General features: G+C 37.7%; 1 protein-coding gene across 2 annotated transcripts in view; it reads left to right on the forward strand.

Annotated features, from left to right (window-relative positions):
* LOC133635359 (PH domain leucine-rich repeat-containing protein phosphatase 1-like) overlaps nucleotides 1–17,779 on the forward strand; it is a 55,138-nt gene that overhangs the window by 30,103 nt on the left and 7,256 nt on the right. For both annotated transcript variants that reach the window (XR_009822053.1, XM_062028497.1), the window contains exons 12-16: nucleotides 873–1,035; nucleotides 3,895–4,025; nucleotides 4,123–4,233; nucleotides 10,329–10,523; nucleotides 10,621–10,861. Coding sequence is in view for 1 of the 2 variants with exons in the window: in XM_062028497.1 (XP_061884481.1) it covers nucleotides 873–1,035; nucleotides 3,895–4,025; nucleotides 4,123–4,233; nucleotides 10,329–10,523; nucleotides 10,621–10,861 (841 nt within the window). In the remaining variant the exon portion in view is untranslated. The remainder of the gene's footprint in view (nucleotides 1–872; nucleotides 1,036–3,894; nucleotides 4,026–4,122; nucleotides 4,234–10,328; nucleotides 10,524–10,620; nucleotides 10,862–17,779) is intronic.

Genomic DNA, 17,779 nt, shown 5'->3' on the forward strand with positions numbered 1-17,779 from the left:
TGGAGAAGTTTTTATTTACACAATAAGTCGGATGTGTCTTTACCTCCGTGGCGGAGGCTCCGCTGAACCCCTAGGGTTCGATCAAACCCAGGTTAAGAACCACTGGTCTAACAAATTAAAAATGTGTAATCTAACCCCCTTGAGATATGTATTATTCTTCTTAACTAAAATTATTATTACGCCAACTAAAACCATTTAAGGTCTTTAGCCCCCTTGAAAAATTACTATATTTTGCAGGAAATTTGTACACATGCTCATCATGACAAAAAGCACAAAAATATTTAAAAACCCTATACACTAAGACAGACGCTTTTCTGGTTCCATTTATTTCGAGGATTTGTGCCAGTTTTTTTTTTTTGTATTGTTTTTTTTTTGTTTAATGTTTTAATCTAAAATATGTTTAATTTGTCCTTATAATGTATCACGGTCCAATAATAAATCCACTGCAAGCCTAGAATGGTCCCCGGGCCGCACTTTGGAAACCCCTGCACTTGATGGTGCCTCCTGTGAGGCGAATCCAAGACACCTGACTGACCAACTACTTTCTGTCCCAAACAGAGTTGCATGACGTTTGACAGAAAATTACAGTAGAGAGGATTCTGTTGTTCAAAAAATAGATATATAAAGCAAGCCATCAACACTGCTTCCTCTTTATTAACTCTGACAGATGACGCTTACAAAAGACAGTCAACAAGCTCCTCACATTTGGTCTTGAAGGTTTACACATACTGCTGAAGCAGGTGCAGGTTTCAAAAGCTAGTTGATTAAGGCTGAAACCTTGTAGTGTGAAGCACACAGTAAACTGATAAAGTATGTTTTTGATAAATAGCTGAGGTTTATCCTTTTGATACAACTGCATTTCCCTTTTGTAGTAAACTGGCACAACTGGAGCGTCTGGAGGAGTTGGATCTAAGCGGCAACAGACTGAGGACGGTGCCCACGACCATCCTGAGTTGTCAGCGCCTGCAAACACTGTCCGCACACTCTAATTGCATTGATGCCTTCCCAGAAGTCCTGCAGCTGCCTGAGATAAAGGTTAGCAGTCAATAGATACGGGGGAAGCTTGGCTCAGTTGTTAGAGCGACCATGCCAGTAGCTTGAGGGTTCCAGGTTCGATTCCAGTGTAGATAATAGGGCTTTTAGTCTGAAGAGAAAAAGCGCTATATAAACATATTTCACTTCATTTCACTTATCTGGAATAAGTCGGTTAGGCCTTCTTATGCTTAAATTATTTGTTGTATATTTTTGTGGAATGATGGTGTTTAATGTAACATTTCTCAGAGAGAAACCTTCTGACAGTTTCTTTCAACAACTAGAAAGAAAATTGGCAGTTTTTTGTCAGGCGTATGAAAATACAATAGCATGCATTGCAGTCAATGGGCTACATATTTCCCTTTTTAATTTGAAGTTATTACTTGTATTTAGGTATGTCCGATAATATTGGACTGACGATAATATTGGACTGACGATAATATTGGCTGATAAATGCTTTAAAATGTAATATCGTAAATTATCGATATCGGTTTCAAAATTATCGGTTTCAAAAAGTTAAATTTATGACTTTTTAAAACGCCGTTGTGTACACGGACGTAGGGAGAAGTACAGAGCGCCAATAAACCTTAAAGGCACTGCCTTTGCGTGCCGGCCCAGTCACATAATATTTACGGCTTTTCACACACACAGTTGAATGCCATGCATACTTGGTCAACAGCCATACAGGTCACACTGAGGGTGGCCGTATAAACAACTTTAACACTGTTACAAATATGCGCCACACTGTGAACCCACATCAAACAAGAATGACAAACACATTTCGGGAGAACATCCGCACCGTAACACAAAATAAATACAACAGAACAAATACCCAGAACCCCTTGCAGCACTAACTCTTCCGGGGCGCTACAATATACACCCCCTGCTACCCCCTAAACCCCCCCAACCCCGCCCACCTCAACCTCCTCATGTCCCAAATTCCAAGCTACTGTTTTGAGGCATGTTAAAAAAAATAATGTACTTTGTGACTTCAATAATAAATATGGCAGTGCCATGTTGACATTTTTTTCCATAACTTGAGTTGATTTATTTTGGAAAACCTTGTTACATTGTTTAATGCATCCAGCGGGGCGTCACAACAAAATTAGGCATAATAATGTGTTAATTCCACGACTGTATATATCAGTATCGGTTGATATCGGAATCTGTAATTAAGAGTTGGACAATATTGGCAAAAAAGCCTTTATCGGACATCTCTACTTGTATTAATGGTTAAAACACAGTTAAAATATTATTATTAGTCAGGGAAAAAAATATAATTGTGAGCTATTGCAAGGAGTCAAACAATATGTTATAATAATGGTTCAGTATTACCGTGATTTTAAGGTCACTGTTCGGTTAACTTTTGGTACAGTGAGAGAACAAAATGCTTAGCTTTTGTGTAAACCGCTTTTAAAGAGGCGCTATTATGCAAAAATGTAAAATCAAATCGTGGAGGCATGGCGGCAATATTTATTAAATAATCTTGCCTTCCTTTCTACTTCCGCCAAACGAGCTGTTTGGAATGTGCACAATTGGGGATGTCACTAATTGGGAAAACCAATTACCATATATGGTAAAAATGTAACCAAAGTGTTTTGCGCGCGTCCACCATTGTAGTCCGCGCTGTAATCAATAAGCTCCTTAGTTTCCCTCTATCCTCTCGTTGTGGGGCAGACTGGGTCTTACATGGACACGCATCCTGTGCTGTTGTAGTTTCTAATATAAAGTAGCGTATAGTTCTCAATTATATCTGTCTGTAGGCCTGCTATGGAAGCGCTGAAAACTACAACACAGTGGGTGGGGAAAAGATGCAGTTGAAGTTGAGCCACATAAATAAGACCGCCCACAAAATTTCGCATCCTGAAGAGACAGTCAAAAAGCGGCTTAAAGATGGTCCGTAAAACAATCTATGCATCATTTTGACCAAATAACCACCATTACATGTAAGGTAGACCACAGGGAAGTGTTTTAAATGTAGAAAAAAAATCATAATAAGAAATTGTGATACAAAAGTTCTCTTTAGGAAAATGTAACAATGGAGACAAGAGTAACAGTTTGAATTATTTAATTTTTAGTCAAAAAAATTCCTTATTAGCTAAAGTGCAGCATTAATAGTTGCAGTTAGTAGCTCTGTTCTGCAGCATTAATTGTTGCATTTAGTAGCTCTAATCCCAAACTGTATTGAACACTGCTTATGTTTTTTAGCTAATAAGTAAATAATACATCATATGTTTATCTAACATTGGTCACACGTTCCTTAAGCATATAAATCTTATGGTGTATTTTCAGTAGGGCTGTCAAAGTTAACGCATATTCCATTGCCATTTTTTGTTTACGCGTGTCCTGTAATCTGGACAAATAAAAAATGTGCAGTTTGAACCAGTGTAGGATGTTGAAACACACTCCCTTAGTTGGACAGCAGGGCTAGAGAAAAGAGTACTAAAAAGCAAGTTTAGTATTTGGATATCATTGTGTGGGATAATTCCTCAGGCCAACAATAATTGTTTAGGTATTGTTAGACTTCTGTAAAATGTGTTATTTGTCTGGATAACATTTGTTTAAAGCCATCATAAATCTGTTAGCTCCTACATTATTATAGGGTGAAAAATAATTATATTTAACAAAACATAACCTCACCCCCTCTGCGATTATTCAATATTGCAAGTAGTTTAGTAATGATTACCTTTTTTAGTGGATTAACAATCCAGTCATTATTTAGTCTTCTGCTTCTAAACAGGCGAATGATTTCCTTAGATGATACATTTCTCATAACTAACCAAAATCCGTAGTCCATCTCTGACTCATTTTAATATTCTATTTAATGTCACTGTTGTATCATTCAAAACTCCTCTTTGTCAGTGTGTTGACCTGAGCTGCAACGAGCTAACTGAGGTTACTCTGCCAGAATCCCTACCCCCCAAACTTCAGGAACTGGATCTCACAGGAAATCCCCGTCTCAACCTGGACCACAAGAGCCTGGAGCTTCTTAAGTAAGAACATTACCACTACTAAACAAGTAATACTCTCACATTAAATGACTCATTAAATGAACTTGTGGTTTTGCCGCGATCCTTACTTTGTTTGCAGTAATATCCGATGTTTAAGGGTGGACCCTTCTGCTCCAATTGCGACTGAAATCCACAAGACTTCTGCGGTCTGGAGCCATGGCTACACTGAGGCCTCAGGAGTCAAAAACAAGTACGTTTTTACTTTCTGTCCGTCTTCCTTTTCATCTTTTGTGTAGCTTATAGTATCTGTAGTGCTGTGGATGTGTAAGAGCTTTCTAGTAAAAGTTACTACAGTGGGACCTCAACTTACGAGCATGATTGGTTCCATGACAGAGCTTGTACCGTATTTTTCGGACTATAAGTCGCAGTTTTTTTCATAGTTTGGCCGGGGGTGCGATTTATACTCAGGAGCGACTTATGTGTGAAATTATTAACACATTAACGTAAAATATCAAATAATATTATTTAGATCATTCACGTAAGAGACTAGAGGTATAAGATTTCATGGGATTTAGCGATTAGGAGTGACAGATTGTTTGGTAAAGGTATAGCATGTTCTATATGTTATAGTTATTTGAATGACTCTTACCATAATATGTTACGTTAACATACCAGGCACGTTCTCAGTTGGTTATTTATGCGTCATATAACGTACACTTATTCAGCCTGTTGTTCACTATTCTTTATTTATTTTAAATTGCCTTTCAAATGTCTATTCTTGGTGTTGGGTTTTATCAAATAAATTTCCACAAAAAATGCGACTTATACTCCAGTGCGACTTAAATATGTTTTTTTCCTTCTTTATTATGCATTTTCGGCCGGAGCGACTTATACTCCGAAAAATACGGTAACTCAATACACTTGTATCCCAATCCGCCCAGCAATTATAATATAAAACATGTCTTTTAACAAGATAAAACATACTTTTAGACAATAAATACTGATTGAAACTCAACAGAAAATTATGTACTATCAAAAAAACTACAGTAGTTCTATGATATAATTATAATGGACAGATTTTATCTTGCGGTGTTTTCTGCGGGCTGCTTTTTTGTCTAGTGATTATCAATCATCCATCCATTTTCTACCGCTTGTCCCTTTTTGGGGTCGCGGGGGTGCTGGAGCCTATCTCAACTGCATTCGGGCGGAAGGCGGGGTACACCCTGGACAAGTCGCCACTTCATCACAGGGCCAACACAGATAGACAGACAACATTCACACTCACATTCACACCCTAGGGCCAATTTAGTGTTGCCAATCAACTTATCCCCAGGTGCATGTTTTTGGCGGTGGGAGGAAGCCCACGCAGTCACGGGGAGAACATGCAAACTCCACACAGAAAGATCCCGTGCCCGGGTTTGAACTCAGGACTTCTCAGGACCTTCGTATTGTGAGGCATATGCACTAACCCCTGTGCCACCATGCTGCCAAGTTTATTTATATAGCCCTTAATCATGAGTGTCTCAAAGGGCTGCACAAGCAACAACGACATCCTCGGCTCAGATCCCACATCAGGGCAAGAAAAAACTCAACCCAATGGGCACAATGAGAAACCTTAGAAGGGGCCGCAGATGTGGGGACCTCCCTCTGGGCGACCGGTGCAATGGATATCGAGTGGATACGGTTAATAATGTGAGAGTACAGGCCATAGTGAGGCCAACAGGGGATCATCTTGAATGGACATGAGTCAGCAGCACAGACACGTCACTGACTGATGCACAGAGGAGTGGTCCACCCCGGGTCCTGACTTGTTTTCATAGAGCTGGTTGCTTGTTTCTCTCGTAAGATCTGGCAACACTGTGTCCATCATGTAACAACAAAAACTAGGGAATTGTTGTTTATGTTGTACACGGACCTCTCTATATTTTCATAAATTAATGTTCGCTGTGTGGATGTTGTTTTGGCATGGAAGCTGAATTGACTGACGGCGCTGCGGTCGTGCCACTTTGCCGAATCTACCACACGGTAGGACATGTTTTAAAATGGTTCAATTATCTCTTTCGGTTGGTTTCGTCCTTCACACTTACTCAGTTATGGTGGTCAGAGAGGACAAGATTGTGTTGAATGATCAAGTGTCAAATTATGGTCACAACCTAAAGCATAACAAAAAGCAGAGAGAGAGCTCTTATTTCGAATTACTCGTAAGTTGAAGTACTCGTGAGGTGAGGTACCACTGTATTAGGACATTTATAAATGCATGAAACAGGACAAGAACACAAAAGAAATTGACAACATTTGGTGTTGGTTCTTCGTCAAAGTTCTAACAACATCCACACTTTCGCTTTCTGGGAATACTTTCTACAGGCAGTCTTACTGGGACAATCCATAGGCGTATAATTATTATTCATGACATGTAAAAAAAAAAAAGGTTTAGAATTTCATCCAGTTACTCAACAACCGTACATTTATTACATGTGCATTTTTCACCAAGTGAAACCCCAACATAAGAAACAGACCCTCTGGTGGTCCCGTACCTTGCTTATAGAGCTATGTTTTCTTTTTTGTTTCATTTCTACAATATCGATCTAATGGTGGTTTCTTTATCACCAAGCTTCTTTCTAATGTTTTTGGGGGATATAATTCTTGTTTTTCTCAATCAAATACAAATTCATTATTAACCAAGCAGGCACAAGACATTGAAACATTGAGAACTTGTTGAAGTAGGTACTGACATTGAGCAACTCAAACCTAACGTTGGAACAACATGCTTTTTAACAACGTTTAATCGGTATTTGTTTATGTATACGATAATCAACGTTGTATCAATGTCTTGTGCCTGCTGGGAAACTGTTTGCTTTTAGTGATTGTCTAGCTCTGTAATTTGATAGAATAAGAGTATTTTAAACTTCTGTGAACCACATTTAAAATATGTTATTGATATTTAGTGTAACCTATTTATTTGAATTAAGATCATTCCATAATGTTGCATCTTAACATTTACATTTCTGCTGTTGAACTTTGCACATTATGGAGTAGCTCCATAGATCCGACATTTGAAGACAAAACAAACAGAAAAAAAGCAGTTGTTGCATCCTATATTTTGATTTGTTTTGCTGAAAAATGCAATATTAGATGAAAGTGAAAGTTCTCTTAAAATTTGAGCTCATTTTAAAAGACATTTTGGACTACCGGTACACTCTGTGCATCTCTCATCTCCAACTAACTTACACCATTTATTTACGCCCTCTGTTAGTGATATGGCCTTTGTAGCCTGGGAGACCGCCGGGATTTGATCCATTATGAACTCTACATTAATGAAACATTTGTGTCTTTTGATCAATTAGCCCACAAATTCGGCCTTCATAGAAACCAGTTCTACCGATATTTGCAAATTAGGGACTTTGTACGAAAGTACTTCCCTGGTTTTCCCAAAATTGAACCTGCAACCCTGACAGACTCTCTACTTAAACTCAGTCCATATTCCATATTCTGTATGTAGAATTAAATTATGGAATGGATTAACCAAAGAAATCAAACAAAGCACCAATATGTTTCAGTTTAAGAGACTGTTCAAACTACAAGTGTTCACAAAGTACATAGAACAAGAATAATGATGAACATCTCAAACCCTTTTTTTTCTTCTTTTTTTTATTGATACAAATATTATTAATGTATTTAATATTTGTTTGCTTACTATGGTATAATATTTATTTGTTCACTGTTATGTTACAGAGAACAAGGAAATTGGATAAAATTGCTATGGTATGAAAAGGGGTAGGATTAAATAAGCTCCGCTTCTTTCTTCTCCTTTTTGGACGTGCTGTAAGGAAACAACTGGAATTGTGTGAAGCATTACATTGTATTGTATGCTTGTTCGAAATAAACTGAAACTGAACTGAACTGAACTGAAGGGCAAAAATCTCTAAACTATATACAGACATCAGTTCTTGCCTCACGGTGACTGGTGATTTGCGTGCAACATGGTCTTCGGCACTCAACATTGAAATAGCGAAAGATATCTGGGACCAGGTTTTGAAACGAGTCCACTCCTCTTCGATCTGTGCAAGGAGCAGGGTCATACAATATAAGGTGGTACAGAGAGTCCACTGGTCCAAAAGCAACCTGGCTCGCATTTTCCCTGGACTGGATCCAATTTGCGATAGGTGTCATCAAGGGATAGCCGATCTTACCCATATGTTTTGGACCTGCCCTGCCCTGTCCCAGTTTTGGAAATCTGTGTTTTTTTCACTCTCAGCTCTCACCTCATATTAGTCCCTCACCCATAGTGGCGTTATTCGGAGTGGTACCTCCAAACATTTCATTGCCGATCTATTTTGCCGATCTGGTGGCTTTTCTTAGCTTGCTTGCAAGGAGGGCCGTCCTAATACGCCTGATAAATCCCAGCCCCCCCTCTCACTCAACGTGGATAAGAGATGCTCTGTCCTTCCTGAGGTTGGAAAAGATAAGGCGCTGCCTTTGGGGCTCTGATGCAAAGTTTACCAAAATATGGCACTCATTTAAGGAACTTGTTGATTCCTTGAGCCTGAATGCTGCTGCTGCTGTTTAGTCGCATCACATTGATCAACTTAAAATTCTAAACATTATACGTTCCAAGGCATGGTAGTGGCGCACACTAATATATTTTTACTTTAGTAGGGTTGTTTTCTTTTTTGGGGGGGAGTTATGTATGTGTGTGTGTATATGTATATATATATATATATATATATATATATATATATATATATATATATATATATATATATATATATATATATATATATATATATATATTTATATATATATTTATATATATATAAATATAAATATATAAATATAAATATATGTATATATATATATAAATATATATGTATATATATATTTATATATATGTATATATATGTATATATATATATATGTACATGTATATATATATATATATATATATATATATATATATATATATGTATATATATATATATGTACATGTATATATATATATATATATATATATATGTATATGTATATATATATATATATATATGTATATATATGTATGTTTATATGTGTATGTATATATATATATATGTGTATATATGTATGTGTATGTATATATATATATATATGTGTATGTATATATATATATATATATATATATATATATATATATATATATATATATATATATATATATATATATATATATATATATATATATATATATATATATATATATATATATATTAGGGCTGCAACTAACGATTAATTTGATAATCGGATAAAAGAGAAAAACTACATTTCTATCTTTTTCCAGTATTTTATTGAAAAAAACCAGCATACTGGCACCATACTTATTTTGATTATTGTTTCTCAGCTGTTTGTACATGTTGCAGTTTATAAATAAAGGTTTATAAAAAAAATTAAATAAAAATAAATTGCCTCTGCGCATAGCATAGATCCAACGAATCGATGACTAAATTAATCGGCAACTATAGTTGTTGCAGCCCTAATATATATGTATATATATATATACTGTATATCCTTATTATTTTTCATAATATTTACCTTTTCGTGTATGTATGTATGTATATATTAATATATATACAGTACAGGTCAAAAGTTTGGACACACCTTCTCATTCAATGCGTTTTCTTTATTTTCATGACTATTTACATTGTAGATTGTCACTGAAGGCATCAAAACTATGAATGTGGAAAATGTGAAATAACTGAAAACATGTTTTATATTCTAGTTTCTTCAAAATAGCCACCCTTTGCTCTGATTACTGCTTTGCACACTTTTGGCATTCTCTCGATGAGCTTCAAGCACACCTGTGAATTGAAAACCATTTCAGGTGACTACCTCTTGAAGCTCATCGAGAGAATGCCAAGAGTGTGCAAAAAAAGTAGTCAGCAAAGGGTGGCTATTTTGAAGAAACTAGAAAATGAAGCATGTTTTCAGTGATTTCAGCTTTTTTAAGTACATAACTCTACATGTGTTCATTCATAGTTGTGATGCCTTCAGTGACAATCCACAATGTAAAAGTCATGGTGAAAATAAAAAAAACGCATTTGAATGAGAAGGTGTGCACAAACTTTTGGCCTCTACTGTGTATGTGTGTATAACTGAAATGTGTCTTGTTGTTGTCTCCTTCCCCCTGTTTTGTGTGGTGTTTTGTGGGTCTTCACATTGCCAACATTTTCAATGTATACTGCTGTATGTGTTGTTGTATAAATTGAAAATCCTAAATAAATCATATATTAAAACAAATATTAGATGAAAGAGATGTAGTTGTTATCCTTCATGGTGGCTTGGTGAGGTTTTTCACTGAGTTTCTGTTACTCGCAGGTTGTGTGTTGCAGCTCTTGCTCTGGACACATTCTGTGGAGTCCGTGAAGCTCTGTATGGTGTTTTTGATGGCGACAGGAATGTTGAGGTGCCTTACTTGCTCCAGTGCACCATGGGGGATGTGTTAGCAGAGGAGCTCCAAAGGGGCCCAAGCCAAGGAGATTACATGACTAACACTTTTCTCACCATGCAAAGGTAGGCAATTGTCTGACTCCTGTAATTCCGCAGGTAAGAAAATAACTGCTCTCGCTGCTCTGCTGACCACATGATTTCTTCTGCTAATCTCCTGCAGAAAACTGGGCACAGCAGGCCAAAGAATGGGAGGATCAGCAGCTTTATGTCACATTAGACATGACCCAGTGCCTCCTGGTAAGCATGGCTGCTGCTGCTTCACCCTAAAGGCTGCCAATGTGGGCAGATGCCAAGCTGTTTTGAGCAGAGATGGAAAAGCTATGCAACTTTCCACCATCCACACTGTCAAAGAAGAGCTAGAGTACGAGAGAGTCAGGCAGCACAATGCCATTCTCACTGAGGTAACTACAAATATGCTCTAATCTTTCATGTGTTACTGCTGGTTAATTGACATACAGAATTTATTCTCTAAATCTGACCGAGAGTGACGCCAAAACCCTAATTTCCAGATAGCAGTAAAGTTTTGGTACAACCAAGACAGTCAAACAAAGCATTTGTGACCCTGCAAATATCTCTACTCTGCTTGATATTTGAAATCACTAGTTTTTTAATGGTAACTTCAATAGGAAGTGGTTTGATGGCACCATCTGCTGGGGGGGAAAAAAGTGCAGCAGCAAAGATTTCTGCAAATGGTGCTGCCTCACAAATCAATTCACTCAATATTTTCTTGCTGGACGACACTTTGAGTAGATGTGATGTTGTGTAACTGCACGTTGTTAGTACATTAATGTATACTCAAGATGTAAAACTTCATTTGAAATGCGTTTAATAACTCTGCAAGTCATTGTATATGGTTAAAAGTATTACAAGTTTTTAGATCTTTTTAGAAGTGCACCCGTTATTCACAGTTTATAAATGGTTGATTTATATAGGCTAGTAAGGTAAAGTTTTGTACCTGACAAGTTTCGGCTATCTTGCTTCTGCAGCCTTCATCAGAGGTGTCACGTGATGTTAGTGTGACGTCATCTGTGACGTGTTATATGGATTGCAGTGTTGGGTTAGTTACTGAAAACCAGTAACTAGTTACAGTTACTAGTTACTTTATCCCAAAAGTAACTCAGTTACAAACTCAGTTACTTACACCAAAAAGTAATGCGTTACTGTGAAAAGTAACTATTTAGTTACTTCTTTTTTTCTTCTTCTTTTTTTAAAGCTCTCATTAATGCCATTTTAGCCTTCATTTCAGTACTGTTATTGCACTGGAGAATAATACAATGTGTTGATCAACTTGACATGCATTTGCATCACTGAACTCTGCTAAGCAATGTGGTCTACATACAACACACAAAGACAAAGATATGTTTCAAAGGGCCAACTTATTTCAGGCCAGAACAAATTGACAAAACTATTTTAAATAGCTGCAACATAACATGCATAAGTAACAGACAGCATAATAACAACATAGCTGTAAACCAAATAAGTACTTTAACTTTATTTTTACATACCAAAGCCTAACCAGGCGTTTTTTCTCTCAAGTAATTCTGAAATAAAATCATGTCTGAAGCCCAGAACACTCTACACATTTCCCCAGTTTTAGTTTAGGGATGAGGAAATATTGGCCTGGCCCACTAGGATCTCTCTTTATGTTTGTGAACTTTATATTCTATACATTTAGAGTGATATGATAATCAAACACTCTAGAAGTCTAGAAATAAAGTGTATATAAGAGAATTGACAGAGTGTGTGATCTATAATTCATAATAACATTGATTTTGATTCAATATTATGTTTTGAGCAATGACAGTTTGAAATTTAAAAAAAAACAGCTTTGTTTTATTAGTCAACATTGCAACTTTTTCTAAATTACATTTCACCTTCAAGCTTTTTTATTTCACTTTTGTTATGTTTTTGTTTATTTTAATAGTATTTTTAGAATGTGCTGTGGGCCTTTAAAACATTAGCTGCGGGCCGCAAATGGCCTCCGGGGCACACTTTTGACACCCCTGCTATAGATAATAAAAAATTAAATCTGATAAATCTCTGGATAAAAAGCTGAGCCTGGTGACGCATGCGTGTTAACAACTCTCTCGCTCTCTCTGTCTCCGCCCCTCCCTCACGAATGATACTGTGCGCACCCCTCCCTCTCTCCCTCCCTCCCCACACTCAGACACAGACACAGCGTGCCTCCTCCGTGTGACACAAGAGATTCAGAAGAACGACACCGCAGCGCTGCCACAAAACACACTCAGTTCTCCTGTTTCTAGCCGATACTACACAAAAAGTAACGTAAAATAATGCAGTAACGCATCATGTAGTAACGGTAACTGAGTTACTGAATATAAAAAATAACGCGTTAGATTACTAGTTACCACCGAAACTAACGGCGTTACATGTAACGCGTTAGTCCCAACACTGATGGATTGTTCCATCCCACCTGAAGTGGTGGGTTGGCGGTGTCCCCTGGTGTGCGCCGGGGGTAGGGTGGGGCGCCCCCTGTCGTCTGGATGTCTACCAAACGGCCGGGGGCGGCCCCGCAGGACTGTGTCCCAGGTGTGGGATAGTTGGTAAGCTCCTTCGTCCCTGTTGACAGTCTTTGGGGCCCGCTTCCTGATTTCAACCGCCTCTATGATCCACCGATGGAATTTGTTGCTTTCCATTCTAATGACCATGGCTGCCTCCCAGTTCATTAGATGGTTTTCTTGCAGTGGTCTGAAATGGCTGATTTTACATTTTCCTGCGTTGCTTTCATTCTTGTTGCACGGGTGAGCGTTCCAGATGTTTCCTTTTCACATTCTTTCTGGTGTTCCTTTTTTCGTGTGCTGAACTGTCGACCTGTCTCTCCTATGTATGTTTTATTGCATGTTAGGCAAGGGAACTCATATATCACATCACACTTTTTCTCAGGGGGGATCTGATCCTTAGGGTGTACTAAGATTTGGCGAAGCTTGATGCGCGGCTTCACTGGTGTGCTGATGCGGTGTTTCCTCATCGCTCGCTGTATGCGTTCTGTGACGCCCCTGACGTATGGGAGGGTGACCATGCCCAGGTTCTCAGGCCTAGAACCTTTCTTCTTTTTTTCCTCTTTGTTGTTCCTCTGGACCTCTCGTTTGCCTTTGTTTATGGCCCAGTTTGGGTAGTTGCAGGCTTTGAGCGCCTGTTGACGTCACGCTAACATCCCGTGACACCTCTGATGAAGGCTGCAGAAGCAAGGTAGCCGAAACTTGTCAGGTACAAAACTTTACCTTACTAGCCTATATAAATCAACCATTTATAAATACACATTAGTAGGCTGAATAAACCTCTTCAACATACAGTTTTCGGCGATTTGCGGGGGTCTTTGAATGTAACCCCAGCATGTCGTGAGGATCTACTGTATATCGTTCACCATCCATATAGAACGGGTCTATACTTTACAATGCTTATGATTTATTTGTTTCAGACATGTTTAACAAGTTACATTAAGGAACATTACGTGGTTACATTTGCACAATACAACATATCTGAAAAGGAGTAGGAAGAAGCAAACCAATTTACTCCTCCCTCTTCTCCGTGTCTTTTACTGACAATTATAAATAGTGTTATTTTCCTACTCACACATTCGTTCGGTCTTTCATTCTTGTACTTTTACAATTTTTGTCTGCTTTGTGTCACGCACACTCACAAGTTATGCACAGTGTGCACCTCATAAAAAATGTTGCCACCTGATAAGCAGCCAAAAATAGTTCTGATGATTAATTTAATGTACGGTTAAAATAATTGTTCTAGTCACTGCTCTCGTTGACGATAATTACTTCAATTCAATCCCAAAAACATTATTTGCCCCTAGGGAGCAATTCAAGGCACGTAGAATAGCAAATATAGCAGCAAATAGACTTTTAGCAGCTGTAAACGCTGACTATAAAAGCAGAAGCAGCACACACATACACATTAAATAAAAAGCTAATGTTAAAATACTCCGTACTACAGGAATACAATAATAAATTAAAATAAATATTAAAACTATTGGTGATGTACTAAAATAATCCTAGTTCAAAGAATCTTAGCAGCATTGGAGTGCAAAATAGCAAAGACAAATTTAAGTTAAAAGTTAAAGTACCAATGATTGTCACACACACACACGAGGTGTGGCGAAATTATTCTCTGCATTTGACCCATCACCCTTGATCACCCCCTGGGAGGTGAGGGGAGCAGTGAGCAGCAGCGGTGGCCGCGCCCGAGAATAATTTTTTGGTGATTTAACCCCTAATTCCAACCCTTGATGCTGAGTGTCAAGCAGGGAGGTAATGGGTCCCATTTTTTATAGTCTTTGGTATGACTCGGCCGGGGTTTGAACTCACAACCTACCAATCTCAGGGCGGACACCCTACAATTCAATCAATCAATCAATGTTTATTTATATAGCCCTAAATCACAAGTGTCTCAAAGGGCTGTACAAGCCACAACGACATCCTCGGTACAGAGCCCACATACGGGCAAGGAAAAACTCACCCCAGTGGGACGTCGGTGAATGACTATGAGAAACCTTGGAGAGGACCGCATATGTGGGTAACCCCCCCCCCTCTAGGGGAGACCGAAAGCAACGGATGTCGAGTGGGTCTGACATAATATTGTGAAAGTCCAGTCTACAGTGGATCCAACACATCAGCGGGAGTCCAGTCCACAGCGGGGCCAACAGGAAACCATCCCGAGCGGGACGATTCAGAACTACAGTGACTTTAAGGGCATTTCGATATGCATAATGTTTGTTGCGACTAAAGGAGCACAGCTTTAGACACAGATGTCAGTTTTGGGGAGCAGAGAATGTGTCTCTTGTAAAATACGCCCTAATATGGTCAGTAGCCAGCCTTCCTGATTTATTGCAGGGCATTAATTTGTATCTATTTAAGGTTTTGGGGTAGATTTAGTTACAGTTACAAGAGGCAGAGTTGAAAACAGTTATAGTACCTTATTTTTTGGACTACAAGGCGCACTTAAAATCCTTTCATTTTCTCAAAACTCGACAGTGCGCCTAATGTACGGAATCATTTTGGTTGTGCTTACCGACCTCAAAGCTATTTTATTTGGTACATGGTGAAATGATAAGTGTGACCAGTAGATGGCAGTCACACAAAAGAGATACGTGTAGACTGCACTATGATGGCAGTCACACATAGGAGATACGTGTAGACTGCAATATGACTCACGTAAACAACACCAAAAATCTATCACAATGTTTTAGTGCGACTTTGGTAAGCTATGAAGCCGCATCGCTTGATGCGTTGTACTGTGCTTCAACATACGAGTATTATTATGGTGTGTGTATAAGGTAAGACATATTATGTGGCGTTTTGTTTCGCAATATTATGCAAAACCAACTTATCTTACCTTCTGGTACCTGCCTTTCTGTATTTGGGGTCTACATAAGTCCTGGAAATTTGCGCGCGTCCGCCTTTGTAGTCAGTGCCAACACTGTTTTTCTCTATCTTCTTGTTATGGGACATTCATCCTCTGCTATTGCCATTTCTAATATAAAGTAGTGTAAAGTTCTTACTTATATCTGTCAGTAAACTCGCCATGAAAGCGCTAAAACATACCGGTGTAGTGAGTTTACATTATTCACCCAAGGAACTTTAGTTATTAGAGAGTTCCGGTCGGACGGTTTTTCATGGGACACATTTCCAGCGTTGATGTTGCATTATTGAGCCACGAATGAGGAGATGCTGCTCCGTTATTGATTTAAGTAAAGTCTGCATGTCATTAAAATAGTTAGCTCCATCTTTTGGCACTTCTTCCTTGCACGCTACACCGCTACAACAAAGTTGACGAAGAAAAGACGCTGTCGAAGGCGAGCCACGTAATTAAGACCGCCTACAAAACGGTGCATCCTGAAGCGACTGTCAGAAAGCAACTTGAAGATGATCTGTAAAACATAATCTATGCAACATTTTGACCAAAGAACCACCATTACATGTTATGTAGACCACAAGGAAGTGTTTTACATTTAGAAATAAAAGATAATATTACACCTTTAATGCGTCCTATAATCTGGTGCGCCTTTTGTATGAAAATAGACCTGACTAGACCCGCTCACCGGCAGTGCGCCTTATAATCCAGTGCGCCCTATGGTCGGGAAAAGTATGGTACATGTTATCTATCACCATTATTGTTTGTCATTAGGAAAATACACACATTATTTTCTGTCTATTAAGAATTGAAAGGAAGTTTTGTCAGATTTGTTTAATAATGGTATTTTGCTCAGCCATCTCAACTGTTTTCTAAAATGTCTTGACATTATTATTGAAAACGATCCTATCATCCATTTACTTGCAAATATTACTTCAGATTCTGAGGCATTAATATGTCTCCTTGTTAGCATCAACATAATATTGTAGGCTGAGCGTTTCATAGCATTTGCAATACGATTTGATTTTAATGTAGACACGTGACACACAAGAGTATTTTATTAATCACTCAGGCAATAACTGTTTTTTATTTATTATTTATTTAAAATGTATTCATGAAGATTTATATGTAAATATACCGGAATTATCCCAATCTGATTAAGTGTTCATTGTGGATAGTACGATCTTTATTAGAACAGTGGCATTGATAAATATGCTTGATAAAAAAAGTGTACATTGTATATCCTCTAGTACAGGGGTCACCAACGCGGTGCCCACGGGCACCAGGTAGCCCGTAAGGACCAGATGAGTCGCCCGCTGGCCTGTTCTAAAAATAGCTCAAATAGCAGCACTTACCAGTGAGGTGCCTCTATTTTTTAAATTTTATTTATTTACTAGCAAGCTGGTCTCGCTTTGCCCGACATTTTTAATTCTAAGAGAGACAAAACTCAAATAGAATTTGAAAATCCAAGAAAATATTTTAAAGACTTGGTCTTCACTTGTTTAAATAAATTCATTATTTGTTTTACTTTGCTTCTTATAACTTTCAGAAAGACAATTTTAGAAAAAAAATACAACCTTAAAAAATGATTTTAGGATTTTTAAACACATATACCTTTTTACCTTTTAAATTCCTTCCTCTTCTTTCCTGACAATTCTGACAATGTTCAAGTAATTTTTTTTATTATTATTGTAAAGAATAATAAATACATTTTAATTTAATTCTTCATTTTAGCTTCTGTTTTTTTGACAAAGAATATTTGTGAAATATTTCTTCAAACTTATTATGATAAAATTCAAAAAAATTATTCTGGCAAATCTAGAAAATCTGTAGAATCAAATTTTAATCTTATTTCAAAGTCTTTTGAATTTCTTTTAAAATTTTTGTTCTGGAAAATCTAGAAGAAATAATGATTTGTCTTTGTTAGAAATATACCT

This window comes from Entelurus aequoreus, linkage group LG19 (genome assembly GCF_033978785.1).
Source record: "Entelurus aequoreus isolate RoL-2023_Sb linkage group LG19, RoL_Eaeq_v1.1, whole genome shotgun sequence".
NCBI lineage: Eukaryota > Metazoa > Chordata > Actinopteri > Syngnathiformes > Syngnathidae > Entelurus > Entelurus aequoreus.